The 12,964-nt window shown below is 40.4% G+C and overlaps 2 protein-coding genes across 7 annotated transcripts in view; one reads left to right on the top strand and one right to left on the bottom strand.

Moving 5' to 3' along the window:
- Positions 1–8,605, top strand: part of ZNF106 (zinc finger protein 106) — a 98,870-nt gene extending 90,265 nt beyond the window's left edge. For all 4 annotated transcript variants that reach the window (XM_077127572.1, XM_077127569.1, XM_077127570.1 and 1 more), the window contains 5 exons: positions 842–961; positions 1,559–1,630; positions 2,446–2,517; positions 3,832–3,978; positions 4,800–8,605. In XM_077127572.1, coding sequence (XP_076983687.1) covers positions 842–961; positions 1,559–1,630; positions 2,446–2,517; positions 3,832–3,978; positions 4,800–4,856 — 468 coding nt within the window. In that variant the 3' untranslated portion in view covers positions 4,857–8,605. The remainder of the gene's footprint in view (positions 1–841; positions 962–1,558; positions 1,631–2,445; positions 2,518–3,831; positions 3,979–4,799) is intronic.
- Positions 8,606–9,137: 532 nt separating this feature from the next.
- The window catches only part of CAPN3 (calpain 3), a 79,542-nt gene continuing 75,715 nt past the window's right edge, over positions 9,138–12,964 (bottom strand). For all 3 annotated transcript variants that reach the window (XM_077127573.1, XM_077127574.1, XM_077127576.1), the window contains 8 exons: positions 12,076–12,153; positions 11,642–11,699; positions 11,487–11,551; positions 10,962–11,030; positions 10,789–10,867; positions 10,486–10,602; positions 10,137–10,195; positions 9,138–9,723 (listed from right to left, as the gene is read on the bottom strand). In XM_077127573.1, coding sequence (XP_076983688.1) covers positions 9,697–9,723; positions 10,137–10,195; positions 10,486–10,602; positions 10,789–10,867; positions 10,962–11,030; positions 11,487–11,551; positions 11,642–11,699; positions 12,076–12,153 — 552 coding nt within the window. In that variant the 3' untranslated portion in view covers positions 9,138–9,696. The remainder of the gene's footprint in view (positions 9,724–10,136; positions 10,196–10,485; positions 10,603–10,788; positions 10,868–10,961; positions 11,031–11,486; positions 11,552–11,641; positions 11,700–12,075; positions 12,154–12,964) is intronic.

Below are 12,964 nucleotides of genomic sequence, written 5' to 3'. Positions count from 1 at the left end.
TGAGCACCTAAGACTCTTGAGAAAGTGGATATGATGTGTAGTTTAAAATAGAACAGATGAAAACAACCAAGAATCTGCTGAGGTCATGGAGGCAGCTGTAGTGGAATAGGAACATGATGTTGGTACCTTGGATAGATAAGTCATTTCTTTGAAACGCAGTTTCTTGATTTGTAAACCTTGGGATAATCCCACCACATTAGACTTGTCCAGATCCAGTGAGATGATAAAAGCGAAAGTACTTCAAAAGCTATAAGATAAATAGAGGTAGTGTTAGTGTACTCCTTTTTCAGTGACACAGGTTCTCTCCATCAGGATACGTTTCATCTATTTTGTTAAGATAACAGATACTTGTGGGAGTACTTCAGGTGTTCAGATTAGTACAGTAACGTATGTGTAAAAGTAGGCCTCAGTTTGCATCTTAGAATTATAGAATCACAAATCTCATATCAGTCAGAAGGAATCTTAAAAGTCAGTCTATGTGTACTTATATCAATGTTAAACTTCTTGAACCTGATGGCTGTACTTGGTTACACATTACATAGTGAGTATCCTTGTTCCCAGAAAACGTGCCAGGCAGTGGAAATGTTAAAAGAGCATAATGCCTACTTTCAGATAGTTAGATAAGTGGGGGCAGGGGGAGGGAGGAAGGGAGGGATAAAGAGAAAGAAAAAAATGTCACAGAATGCTAAAAGTTGCTAAATCTGGGTATCTTGTGAGGGCATATATTGGAGTTTTATGTATTGTATTATTTTTTCAATTCTCCTGTAAGTTTGTAGTTATTTCAAAATAAAGAGTTTCTTTTTAAAAGTCAGGCTGGTGACTTAGGTCTCTTCTGACGCAGACTGGTGAACTTGTGCGAATCTATAAAGGCCACAATCATGCAGTGACTGTGGTGAATATCCTAGGAAAAGTGATGGTGACTGCTTGCCTGGATAAGTTTGTTCGTGTCTATGAATTACAGGTAGACTTTAGATCCATTATTTTTGGTTGAATGATTTGGGGAGTTTATTGGGTTCAGTGTCGGTTTTTGATGCAGTAAGTTGAGGATGGGTCCCAGGAATCTGCATTTGTTATGGATACCTATGAAGCAGCTGGTCCTGAACTATGCTTTCAGAAGTACTGCTCTGAGACATGTGGTCAGGCTCACAAGTGTCAAAGCTTAAGTGGGTTTTAGAGAGAAACTCTAGTTCTCCTTGTATGTGATTCAAGTTTGGGATTTTGACACTATACAGCAATTGTTTTTTTTTGGGTTTTTTGCATGGAATTGAACCCGGGTCTCCAGCATGGCAGGCAAGAACTCTGCCTGCTGAGCCACTGTGGCCCACTCGCAGTTGGTTTTATCATTTGTGATTATCAGTTCCCACATTGAAGAGGGAGACTTATTAGAAGGTCTGTCATTAAATTTAAATCTTTGTGTTAGAATGCTAGTGGTGCTTCAGCTCAGTAGCTCAGTTATAGTTTTAAACATGCCAAAGGCCCTTAGGGACCAGGCTTATTAAACACAAAGTATAAATATAAATAACTTTAATTCTTTTGCTATTTTTTTCCTCTGCCTAAGTCCCATGATCGTTTGCAAGTTTATGGAGGACACAAAGACATGATTATGTGTATGACCATCCATAAAAGTATGGTAAGTATTCTTTGCCATGTCAAATATTTGTCATTGAATGTGTTTTATAAAAATTCAACAAACTGGCAAAAATATTACTATCTGTCACTTCCAAAGGTAGTGACAGGAAGTTAACTCTTTTTGGTAAGCCTCATTTTATTGAATGCTTTCTGTATCTTGACGTAATAATAGTGAGAAGTTACCCAGTAATATTGTAGAACATTCCTTTTCTGTTAATAACTAAATTAATTATAATAAAAAACATACTAGTCACAATTAAATAGAAGGTAGATTTAAGTTGCTTCAGAAAGATTGAGCAATGGTTTTCCTAGAGACATAACGGTCTTGCACAGAACATTGGAATGCAGTCAGGAGATTTGGCAAGTGTGGCAGAGTTAGTAGCAGACCCAAAAGTAGAAGCTAACTCACTTAATTCTGCTACTAAGCCTTGGTTTATTTTATTTTTAAATTATGGGATTGAACCAGATGGATGCTTTTCAAACTCTGAGCTGTAAAACTGCTTGTTCCAATGAAATACAGAAGTCCAATATTTAACACCCATATAGAACCACCAGTTGAAGTGGGTGTTTCTGAGTCCTGCCCACTCCCTGCCCTCAGCCATGGTCCCAAGTCTAGCTCCAAGGAGCACAACTTAAAAGTGCCTAGGCTAGCAGATCTGCAAAATACTTCCCCATTCTAGTGCTATGGGGCTGGTTTGGTTTAGGTTTGTGTTTTCTTATTCTAGCTGCTTCAAGTAGTTGTTGACTCTCATTGAGATGGTGTTTGTACTTTCTTATAAATTGTTTTGGTCTGATGTGATAAACCTCTTTCTTCAGATTTATACTGGCTGTTATGATGGCAGTATTCAGGCTGTGAAACTAAATCTGATGCAGAATTACCGCTGTTGGGTAAGGAGTAAAACATAGCATTTTTATATTTGAGCCTCTCCTTTATGCCTTCCACTGTAGAAAAAAAGTGTAGTTTTTAAAACCACATACACAAAAATGCTTCTATACTTCTTTATTGAAGAGTCCACTTTAAGATTAGGTATGAGGTATATTTAAATGCCATTTCTCAGAAGTTGTCTTCTAAGTGACTTTTTTCACAGTTTTACTGTGAAAATAATCATGCTTTTAAAAATAGCAATACCAAGGTCTGTGAAATTAAAAGTAGAAGTGCTAATTTTTGTGACCTCCCCTATATTACACCCTCTCCTTAAAGATTATTTGTATTAATAATTGAGTGTATATCTTTGCTGGTTTTCAAAGAATAGGAAGATAAAAATTTGTAGTCCTGGAATTCTATACCTCATTTCACTGAGCTAAATTGCATAGTTTTATTTTAGGGTAGGAATGGGGCCTGGTGATTAACTCTCAGAACTCTTACACTATACCTTATAATCCTTCATTTGTTTCATCAGTTCAAATATTCATACTGAACAAAGAAAAGTTTATGGCACTTAATGTTTTTTTCTCCAAACCCTAACCACCTTTTCAGCATTAATGAAATAAACTCGACACTCTCCATTTCAAAATCTGATTTTAGTCTTAGGCTTCTTCACAGTCTAATTACTTTTCAGCTTTTTACATATACACTATCTTTGCTTGTTAGACTTCTCTATGAAGGCAAGCAAAGTCTAGTACAATGGGATCCAGAATATAAAAATAGAAAGTTAACCTATGTAGAGAAATGGGAAAAGTACCTTCTGGTTTTAAAGGTAGAGAGATGGGGTTGTGCTGACAGAAGAAAAACTCAAAGGTTTATTACAAACAAGGCTGTAAGGAAAAAAGGCGGGATAAAGAGTCTTTTTGCTTTCTCACTAACAAGTTAAATTAAATCACATTTAAAAATAAAGTTATATTATTTAAAAAGTAGGTGATTATAAGATTGTGGGTAAAGTCAGCCTTGCATGGCAAACACCATTTTCTACAACAAATATTTCCACAATTATCGTTTTCTTTATTGGACATTTATATTTTCAACTTTACAAGTCAATGATTCTTAAAATTGTCAAAAACAACCCTTTCAGTATTATAGGAAAGTTGTTTGCCTTTTTTAATTATTAAATTAAATAACTTTTTGTTATATTTAAATAAACTAATTAAAGATAAAACAGAATAATTAAAATACTCTTCCACAGTATTTATGGGATACAAGTGAAAGATGTTGATTGTAGGTTTTCTGTATTTTTTTAATTTAGCCCTCTCATTCTTTCTCTCCAGTGGCATGGTTGCTCTCTCATATTTGGTGTTGTAGATCATTTGAAACAACACTTGCTGACTGACCACACTAATCCGAATTTTCAAACTCTGAAATGTCGCTGGAAGAACTGTGATGCTTTTTTTACTGCTAGGAAAGGATCCAAACAGGTATATCTTTGGGATCTAAGGTTAACCTGGGCAGGGTTCAACAAACCTACGGCCTAAGGACCAAAGTAGCCCTTTGTCTATTTTTGTAAATAAAATTTTATTGGAGCAAATCCACATTCATTTGAGCACATCCCCATTGTCCATAGAGTCTTTGGTGCTACAAGCACAAGAGTTGTGTGGTTGCAACAGAGACTGTATGGCCTGCAAGGCCCAAAATATTTTCTGTCTGGCCCTTTCCAGAAAAAAATTTGCCAACTCCTGATTTAGACAATTCCACATAGGGCTGATTCTTGGATACAGCCCAACTAAAGGGAAAGAGCCTCTAATTAATAGACATAGTTCTTTTCTGTTCCCTTTAGCAATTCAGCTATGTAAGAATTTTTTTTTCCTGAATAAATAAGATAAAGTCCAAGAGACTCTCAGATTCTTTTGCCATAGTAGAATGTTCAGAATTGCAATAGATGGGGAGTCCTAGGGACTTTCCTTTTTTTTTTTTTTTATTATTCAGAGATTGGGAGGAAAGTTCAACAAGGTTTTGAATGAGGAATCAAATAGTGTTTAGGTAAAGAACATAAAGAGGATGTTTTTGAATGTTTCATATCCCATCTGAACTTAGGAGTTTATTATAATGCTGTTAAGCTAAGATAAGAACTCATCTTGAAATGCATAGTTTCATGTAAATTAGTAAAGTACTGTGACTCATAACTGCCTTTCTTATATGCATCCTAAATTGAATGTATCATAGGGCTTTCCTTGGCTTTGACCTTCTCTTGCCTTACTACTGACTCTTGTCTCATGGACACTTTTCCCTTTTTCTCTAGGATGCTGCAGGACACATTGAAAGACATGCTGAGGATGACAGCAAAATTGATTCATGAAGCTTTTTGCCTCCCATGTTGGGAAGTCACTTATTGAACTATTTTCCCATTGGCCCCTCACACTGCCATTCTCTTCCCTTCTCCAGGAAAGCAGGGAAGGAAATGGTGGTGACTATGCCAGGCTTACTAATAGCATAAGCCGGGGCAGCTCTATGGGATGATAGGAAACATTTTAAGTTCTTGCTGGAGGTTTGTCAGATTTAAACAGATTTTAAGAAACCATTTTCCTCTGGGGTAGTATGACATGTAACGATATACTTGTATTCTCCAGATGTTATTAAAGCTACAAATCTTAATTGGTTACTAAGTTTGACCCTAATCAGACATATATTTTATTGATTTTCAGTTTGTGATTTTTGGTTTATATTCTTATGATGGTTGCTTTTAAGTACAAGTTTTTTCAAATACTGGATTTTTCAGGATCAGTTTTAATTTCTCCACTTGAAATAATTGGATAGTTAAATCGGAAACAAATAGTTCCTTTTCTTAATAATTAGGTGCAATTTTCTTCAGTATTCTCTTGCTTTGTAGCTAGTCCAAGCTGGTTCTAAATGGTAAAGGGCACATAGTTTTTAGCAACTAGAATAGCTGCTCTGTTGACTAACTTTCAGGTATTCAGATGGCAAATCACATAATGACAAATCCTTGTAGACAACACTTCCTAGTCATCCTTTGTACACAGACCTCTGTCTCGGTGCACAGACTTAATGCCTTGCTTTAAATTTGGCTGTTACCTGGGCTCTCACTGCTGCAGGTAACTGGAGGTGTAGGCTTCATCTCCTTTTCCAATTTCTGACTTTCCAAGTCGGCTGTGGGTTTGAAACCTTTTGGTTTGCACCATTGCCAACCCTTAGACCTCTTCCACTATCTTGGTGGACCTATATTGATGGTAGCCATCAAGTACTTCTTTTCTGGGCTCCCAGGACGCTTTCCACCCATCCACAGCACCTACGATGGGGAAGTTAGGATAAAGCATCTGGATACTGTTTTTAGGGCCTTAAGTAGACTTCTTAGACTTATATCTGGAAACTGTAGAGTCTTTGCCTTTCCCTCCCAGCTTTTTTGGATAAAAGAGTGGAGTACGGTGAAGGTATGTACCTGTCCGCTGAGAGCAGCCAAATTAGCAAAGCCTTAGTGGAACTGCTCTCTTTTTGAATTTTCTTTGGACTCTTATCAGTAAGATACAGAATGTTGCTTTTATTTCTGGATTTTCAAAACTCAGAACACATTCTTCAGAGAGATAGAAGGGAAGAAGTGAGAAGAGCCCATTGCCACATGCCATGCCTCTCATTTTTTAGGATTGTGGAGCATTTGGGTTCATTCCTACCCTGTTAGTGTACATACTTCCACTCACATGTTTTTTCTCAGCTTCCAGGGCAGGGAAGGTAGCTTCACTGGGGTTCATGGATAGGCTTCAAGAGTGTTTGTGAACACTCTTGAACACTCTTGAAACCCCCTGAAATTGTATGCAAAACTAACCATGTGCTCCTTTTCAAGGAAAGACTCTAGTGATTCATACTGGATCCAAAAAAAAATTAAAAACTAATCTAGTAGAGGTAATGAATCTCCCATAAATTATTTACTTTGTTCTTGTGAATGGGAAAAACTCTTTTGTTAACCACACTGTTGAGATTTGCATGATGCTTGAGAGAGAGCAGTAAAGATCTACTTTCTAAACTTTTGCTGTTTCTGGATGAGATTAAGAAGCTTTCCCACCTTCCCACCTTACTTCCTGTGAGGATCTCCAGAGAAGACGATCTGTTCCCTGCACTGGGGAATGGTGATTTCCCAGGAAAATACATTTGGATCTAATGGCAAACCTGACATTTTTTCCTCTGGACTATAGTGTAGCCTTGTTTCTGCATTGGGCAGTGTGCTAAGAGTCCTTGAATGCTCTGTTATATAGATACCCTGTCCTGAATGGACATCCTGTCCATGTCTGAAAAGGTGAGAACGATAGAGCCTTCATACAGCAGGAAAGGAGTATGTGAGGAGTTGAGTAACTGTGGAGGATATTTGAGAGAATTGATAGACTGATAGAATCAACAAGAGCTATGAAGGAGGTTTAACTTTGGGAGAATCGAGTGTAGTGTATTTGCCCCTCTGTGTGCACGTGCAAACGTTCCTTTGTATGTGTGTATACATGTGCGCACCTATATTTGTAATAATATTCCATGTTTCATGAAAATTTATTTTGAAGCAGTAACATCTCTCAAGAACACATGAAATCCTTTTAACACCGGGTAATATATTATCCAAAGTATACTTTTTCAGCCTTCTGGTTTACAAAGGCACAATAAGCATTTTGGCTGCTTATGGTTGTGTATTATTGCTTTTAAGCATCTTAAAAGTTACGATTTTCACAATATCATGATGATTCTAACCCTTTGTTTCCCCTCAAAGAAGCGCTATAGTTCAGGGATTTATGTTGATTCTGGTATTTCGTACCTTAAGAAAGGAAGGAAACAGTTAACTTACGTGACAGAAACCAACTCATTTCTTACAAGTAGTCGAGACCAGTTTTAGAATGTTATTTTTAATCGCTTCTGCCTACTTCTAAAGGCTGGAAGCCAAGAAAACATAGCATATGGTATGCATATGCTACCGTCTTAATGGCAGTTTATTCTGATAGAATACCAGTTACTTTAAGTTTTATACTAAGTTTTGGGCTCAAAAATATATTTTAGCATACTTCTCTATTCCATTATAAAACAGTTAAACACAACGAAAGCAAAAGTCTAATTAAGAGCAAAGAATTATCTCGACCTTCTGCTACTGAAATTTGACAGAAAGTCATTACTAATACACTCCTGCTTTAATGGGGAAGTTGTTTTTTCTCCCTCAGAATGGTTAGCAGTTGAGTGTTCAGCACCTGACTTACCTATAAGTCATGGGCAATATTTTTCCTGTATAAGCGATTGTTTGCCTAACACATTTTGTTTTGTTTTGTTTTCTAGATTATTCATTGGACAATTTTAGTGACTAGGCATGTGGTTGATTTGATGGGAATAGGTGTACACTTAGTGGAATGGTATGGTGTAATGTATGGAAGGGAAGTCATTGGAGGGGGGATTGAAATGTTAGGTGGGATTTGAACAGCACGCACCCTCTGGCTTGCTCAAATAACTGCAATTTAAATACACTTACTTACATATTTTGTTCCCATTACCTAGAGCTCTTAAGAAGGCCATGGCTGACAGAGTTATAAAATAGTGGTTTTGTCTCTGTCCCAAATCATCAGGTGCCACAGGGTTTAAGAAAAGCTGGCCAGTGGATAGGAATAGAGGCTATCATGGTCTATACTGAGTTGCATATGCAAGTGAATGTGAGATCCTCTTGTAAACCAAACTTAGTGCAAATTGCACAGTACCCTTTAACACCACTTCTAACCCCCAAATATGTGACCCTCTTGGGTCACATGGTGACTTTAAAATTCCCTAAAAGAAATTTAGATATGCTTTACATTCAAGGTAGTGGCCCAAGTGTATTGGGGGGAAAGGGGGTCAAGGAGGAAGGGCTGTTAAAGAGAAATATATGCCCTAGAGCTGCTCCAGCACCCTTGGTTTCTGATTTTTAAAAATATATATTAAATATGAATCTAAAGAATACATTGACTGCGAAATGTTTGTAAGCAAATAGCTTAGCCTTCTTACATTTTGGTATAAAGCTGTGAACTTCATAACTTTGTAAAGCAAGATATAAAGCAAATATAAGAGGAAAATAAAGTACTTTTACTAATTGACTGTTAACTTTTGTTACCTTGTCTGTACATTCATAGCCAACCCTTTCTTTTCCATGTTGCTCTAGAGCACCAAGAAGGAAATTGAAAAATGTAGGATGGTTATAGATATGTCACGGAGCATGGTCTGGATAAGTATGGCAAACAGCTATATTCAAGACTTGTCTGAGGTAATTCAAAAGGTCAGTTAGTTAATGCAGAAAATAGTATTAAAAACTACATCTCTGCTCCATGGCCCTCAGGTAAGTATTCCCTCCCCTCCTCCAAAGGTGACATATCTATTCTTGATGTTCTAAGTACTAACAGCTATTCCCCTTCCTCATATATCTTGGAATACACTGAGTGACTCCTCTGCTCAAGAAACTGTAGTAGGCACGATTAAAGTAGGAGTTAGGGTTTTTTGTTATGTTATTTTGGTTTGTGTTTTTCCTTGATCTATTCTGAAATTAGGGCCTTCTGCACTGTGATAGTTGAATGCAAGATTGACAGTCATTCAGCTCTGCTGTGGTTGATAACTAAATGGGAGAAAACAAAACATGATAGAACTAGCCATACACATGCCTTTATTAATTTCCATCGACTTTTTTTTTCAGAATTCAGCCAAACCTCCGAGTTAGATAACCCAAAGTATCCAGTTCTGTTCCACAGTTTACCCCAGAGCAGGTCCTTCTCAAAACAATCAGCCAGAACCTAGAGCTAGTTTGGTTACTGTCTCATGGGTGGGACAGCAGAAAGGTAATAGAGGCCTCCAGCACAAGGAATGCAAACAGCCTAAGGCAAGCTAAGGAGAGGCATCAAAACTCTTGCATTTGCTTTAGAGCTGAGTCAGCCTATATTCAGAGTAAACCTCTCAGCTGGACTACAACTATCTGAGGCAGACAGAAGCACTTTCCTCCATGTGACAAAGTTGTTCTTCCTATCCTCTTCCTTAACTGAAGGGTCGGGCTAGCCCTGAAAGATCAACAGATGCCTTGAGGTTGAGTGGGGAGTGAAGTGGAAGAGGAAAAAGGATGATGGAGCTCCTGGAAGTCTGTTGGGAGTTCAGCTAGAGAGTCGTTTGCGGTATATGACTCGAGTAATACTGCGTGAGGCTGGCCTGGTTCAGGCATACATGGTGAGCTGCAACCACTGAAAAAGCAAGTCCCAAGATCAGAATGAAAGCAAAAAAAGAGAGACCCCATCCCTAGGGATTGTTTGCAGTAAGGGGAGAAAGGAACAGCCCCAGCATGCCAGACAGTGGGAATATTTGCTAAGGAAGCAGTGGTTTTGTGCATCCTCTCCCCAGTCTCTCCTAGGGAAGTATGTTTCCCAGCCTAAAGCATTTTTGGTAATTGAGGACCCTTTGGTGGCTTCCCCCCAGTACATATTCCATGGGAGCCACACTTCCCACTGGGCTTCCCTTCTTGATTTTCCTTTCCTATCCCATCCTTCCCACATCACCATTTGGAAATGAGGCCACGGTGGGTGAAGGCTGTCTCATTGACCTCCATCTTGAATTTTAAGGTGCAAGGGGAATATCCTGCCTCTATTATATAATTCACCTCCAGAACGCTGAGTTTGATGATTCCATCTCCATCCTTGTCAAATGCATGGAAAGCTCCTGTGTGAAAGAATACCCAGGCCAGAGATCAGTTACAGGCTCACTCTGTCTTGACCACTGTAACTTTTCTTTAAAGGATCATTTTAAGCATGAGTGTTTGCCTGAGAGAGTATAACCAGTAACCCTCTCTTTGCCAACTCATTCTGAGCCTATAGGACTTTCGCCTCTGTGCAGCCTGGCTGGAATAGATGGGAAGATTATCAGACTGGGGTTCCTACTGCCACAGCTGTCCCTGTTGGAGAAGGGGCTGAAAATGTACAAGACAGTAGAAGGGCAACTCCCCCACTTACTGAACATGCCCTCCAGTCTGACAAAGCAGCATATGAAGCTGTCGAAGTCAATGTTCATGTGTTTGTCTGCATACCGCATGGTAATGATGTCATAGAGCTGGCTGTTGAGGTGGAATCCTGTGGAGGGGAACATGTAAGAGGATGAAGTAGAGTTGGAGTCCTTGGACCTGCATTTATTTTCCCTACCTTTTGGGTCACTGCCTGCTTTCTCTGGTTAGGGCCCTGGTAGCCTAGTTGCCCCTCTTATTCCTGCTTCCTCCAGCTACAGTTCACATCCTCTCCACCTCCCTTCAACCCCAGCACCTGCATCATTGACTGCATTTCGCATTTCATAGCTGTTGATGGTGCCAGATTGGTCAGTGTCGTAGTGTTTGAAAATTTTCTGGCAATAGAAAATTTGAGGACAGTTGTCACACACTAAACCTCTGAATGAACGCCCTCCTCCTACCCACCCACCCTTCATTCTCTCTTCCCACCTGCCAGGCCTTAATCTTCTTCCAGAGGTGATGGAACTCTTGCAGATTCAGTCTCCCAGAGCCATCTGTCTGGAAGAGGGAGGTCAGGGCTACAAGGCACATAGCAAAATCCCCAAGGGTCAAGGGTAGGGAAGGTGTCCTGGAGACTACAGTGACTGAGGCCTAACAGGAAGGGTCTACCCAGGCTGTCCTACCTGTTGCCCTATCCTGGTATTTAACTCTGGCCTCCATTACTCCACCAAAGTTTGGTGCCTACTCTATAACCCAGGGAGCCTTCATTTGGGCAAGACTCCAGGCCTGAGGTTAAATGCAAGGTCTAGGGGCTTGTTATAACTAAATAATCTTCCCAATTTCCTCTTTCTCCAACAACCCCTTTTGGACCAGTAATTCAAGAAGATCTGACCAGGACGTCCTTAACTTTTTCTTTGGGCATAAACTTGGCCTACTCTGCTTGACTGGCACCCTTCATTGTTGCCCCAGCCCCTGCTGCGCTGGGGGGCTGGGAAGGGGTGGCAGGAAGGATACATCCATGAGAGCAATCATGCTACGGCAGGACTCCAGCGTGAACCCTTGTGTCTTCAGTTCTTTATCTGGGGAACACGAAGAAAAATGAGGAACTAGTTTTAGATAACTGGAACACCCTCTACCCCACTCCACCCCCACATACAGTTTGAGCTCACGTTTGTTCACAACTGTGTTAAGGACATTCTTGAGCTCATCTGCACAGATCTCCATGTCCTGAGGAGGAAGGGAGAAGAAATCCACAGCTCAAGAGTACAGCAGCTGATGGTGCGGAGGCTTTGTAAAACAAATCCCAGCTGTCCATAGTTGTAAAATCCCTCTCAGTGCTGTTCTGTCATGGGGAAGCTGGGGATTTTCTGAGGAAGACGGCATCTGATACTGCATCCTCAGCTGTCCAGGCTACAATGGACAGCTCAAAGCAAAAAAGGACTCTGAGCCATCCAGAGGATTTGTCAGTTCAAAACTCAAGGACGTCACTTAAGGAATTCTGGGCCCAAAGTGATGTCTTCTGAATAAGAATGAAATGAAATGTAACTTGAGCAGTTAGTAAAGGTTAAGTACCTGTGGGAGCCTTGGGGTTGGAGGTACTCACATCACCTGCTATCTGCCTGAAAATGTTCCGGAATTGCTGCTGTTCCTCACTTTCCTGGTCAGTGTTGCTGGGCAGTGGCTGAGGAAGCACAAAGAAATCAGGAAGATGGAAGAATCTGTGAGAAAAGTTCCTTCTGTGCCAAAGGAGCTAAAGTACCTAAAACAGTCCTGCTTGGTGGTAGGAGCTTGGTGTAGGGGCAATGCTTTTCCTTCTTAGGCTAAACTGGTGAACTTGAATAGGCCCCAGTGGCTCCTCCAAATCTCTCCAGGCCCAGACACCCCAACAAAGGAGACAATAGCCATGCAGACATACGGACAGTACCTTTGATCCCTTTGTGTGCCTGCAATGCCACCCCCACTAGAACCTTCTCCACTGTTTTAAGCCTGACCCTCCCAACCAAACAAGCCCAAGTTCAAAGGTGGTCAGACCATTGTGATTCCTCCAGCTACCTCTGTCGTTAAGACCAAGGCCTCAGAGGACTCCTCACTCCATTGCATGGGCACTCCAGGTAGAGGGAATGGCCCTGGACTTGTCTGGGGGCTTTTATCCCTTAGCTTCACCTCCGCTAAGCTTTAAACCATCAGCTCTCCCCACACCAATATAACATCCTCTCCTGAGCTGTGTCTCACCCCCTATCTGGAGTTAGCTTCTTTATTGTTGCTATTCTTTATCCCCTTATACACCCCTACCCCATTGTCATGAGCTTCAGAACACCAAAAAGTAGGGGTTGTTTGGGGTCAGGCTGGTTCTGTCCAGGTCCTGCTTTTCCTGTCTCTCATTGTCCTGGGCTGGATAAGCACCAGTAGGAAGGTTCAACCTGTCGTTCTCCGTCCTAGGGCTGGCTTGATGTGACCGCAGACTCACAAGACATTCTACCAAGCAACATACC

The sequence above is a fragment of the Tamandua tetradactyla genome, chromosome 14 (genome assembly GCF_023851605.1).
Source record: "Tamandua tetradactyla isolate mTamTet1 chromosome 14, mTamTet1.pri, whole genome shotgun sequence".
Lineage (NCBI taxonomy): Eukaryota > Metazoa > Chordata > Mammalia > Pilosa > Myrmecophagidae > Tamandua > Tamandua tetradactyla.
The sequence above is the reverse complement of the archived record's forward strand: the minus strand, read 5'-3'. Positions and strand labels throughout refer to the sequence as shown.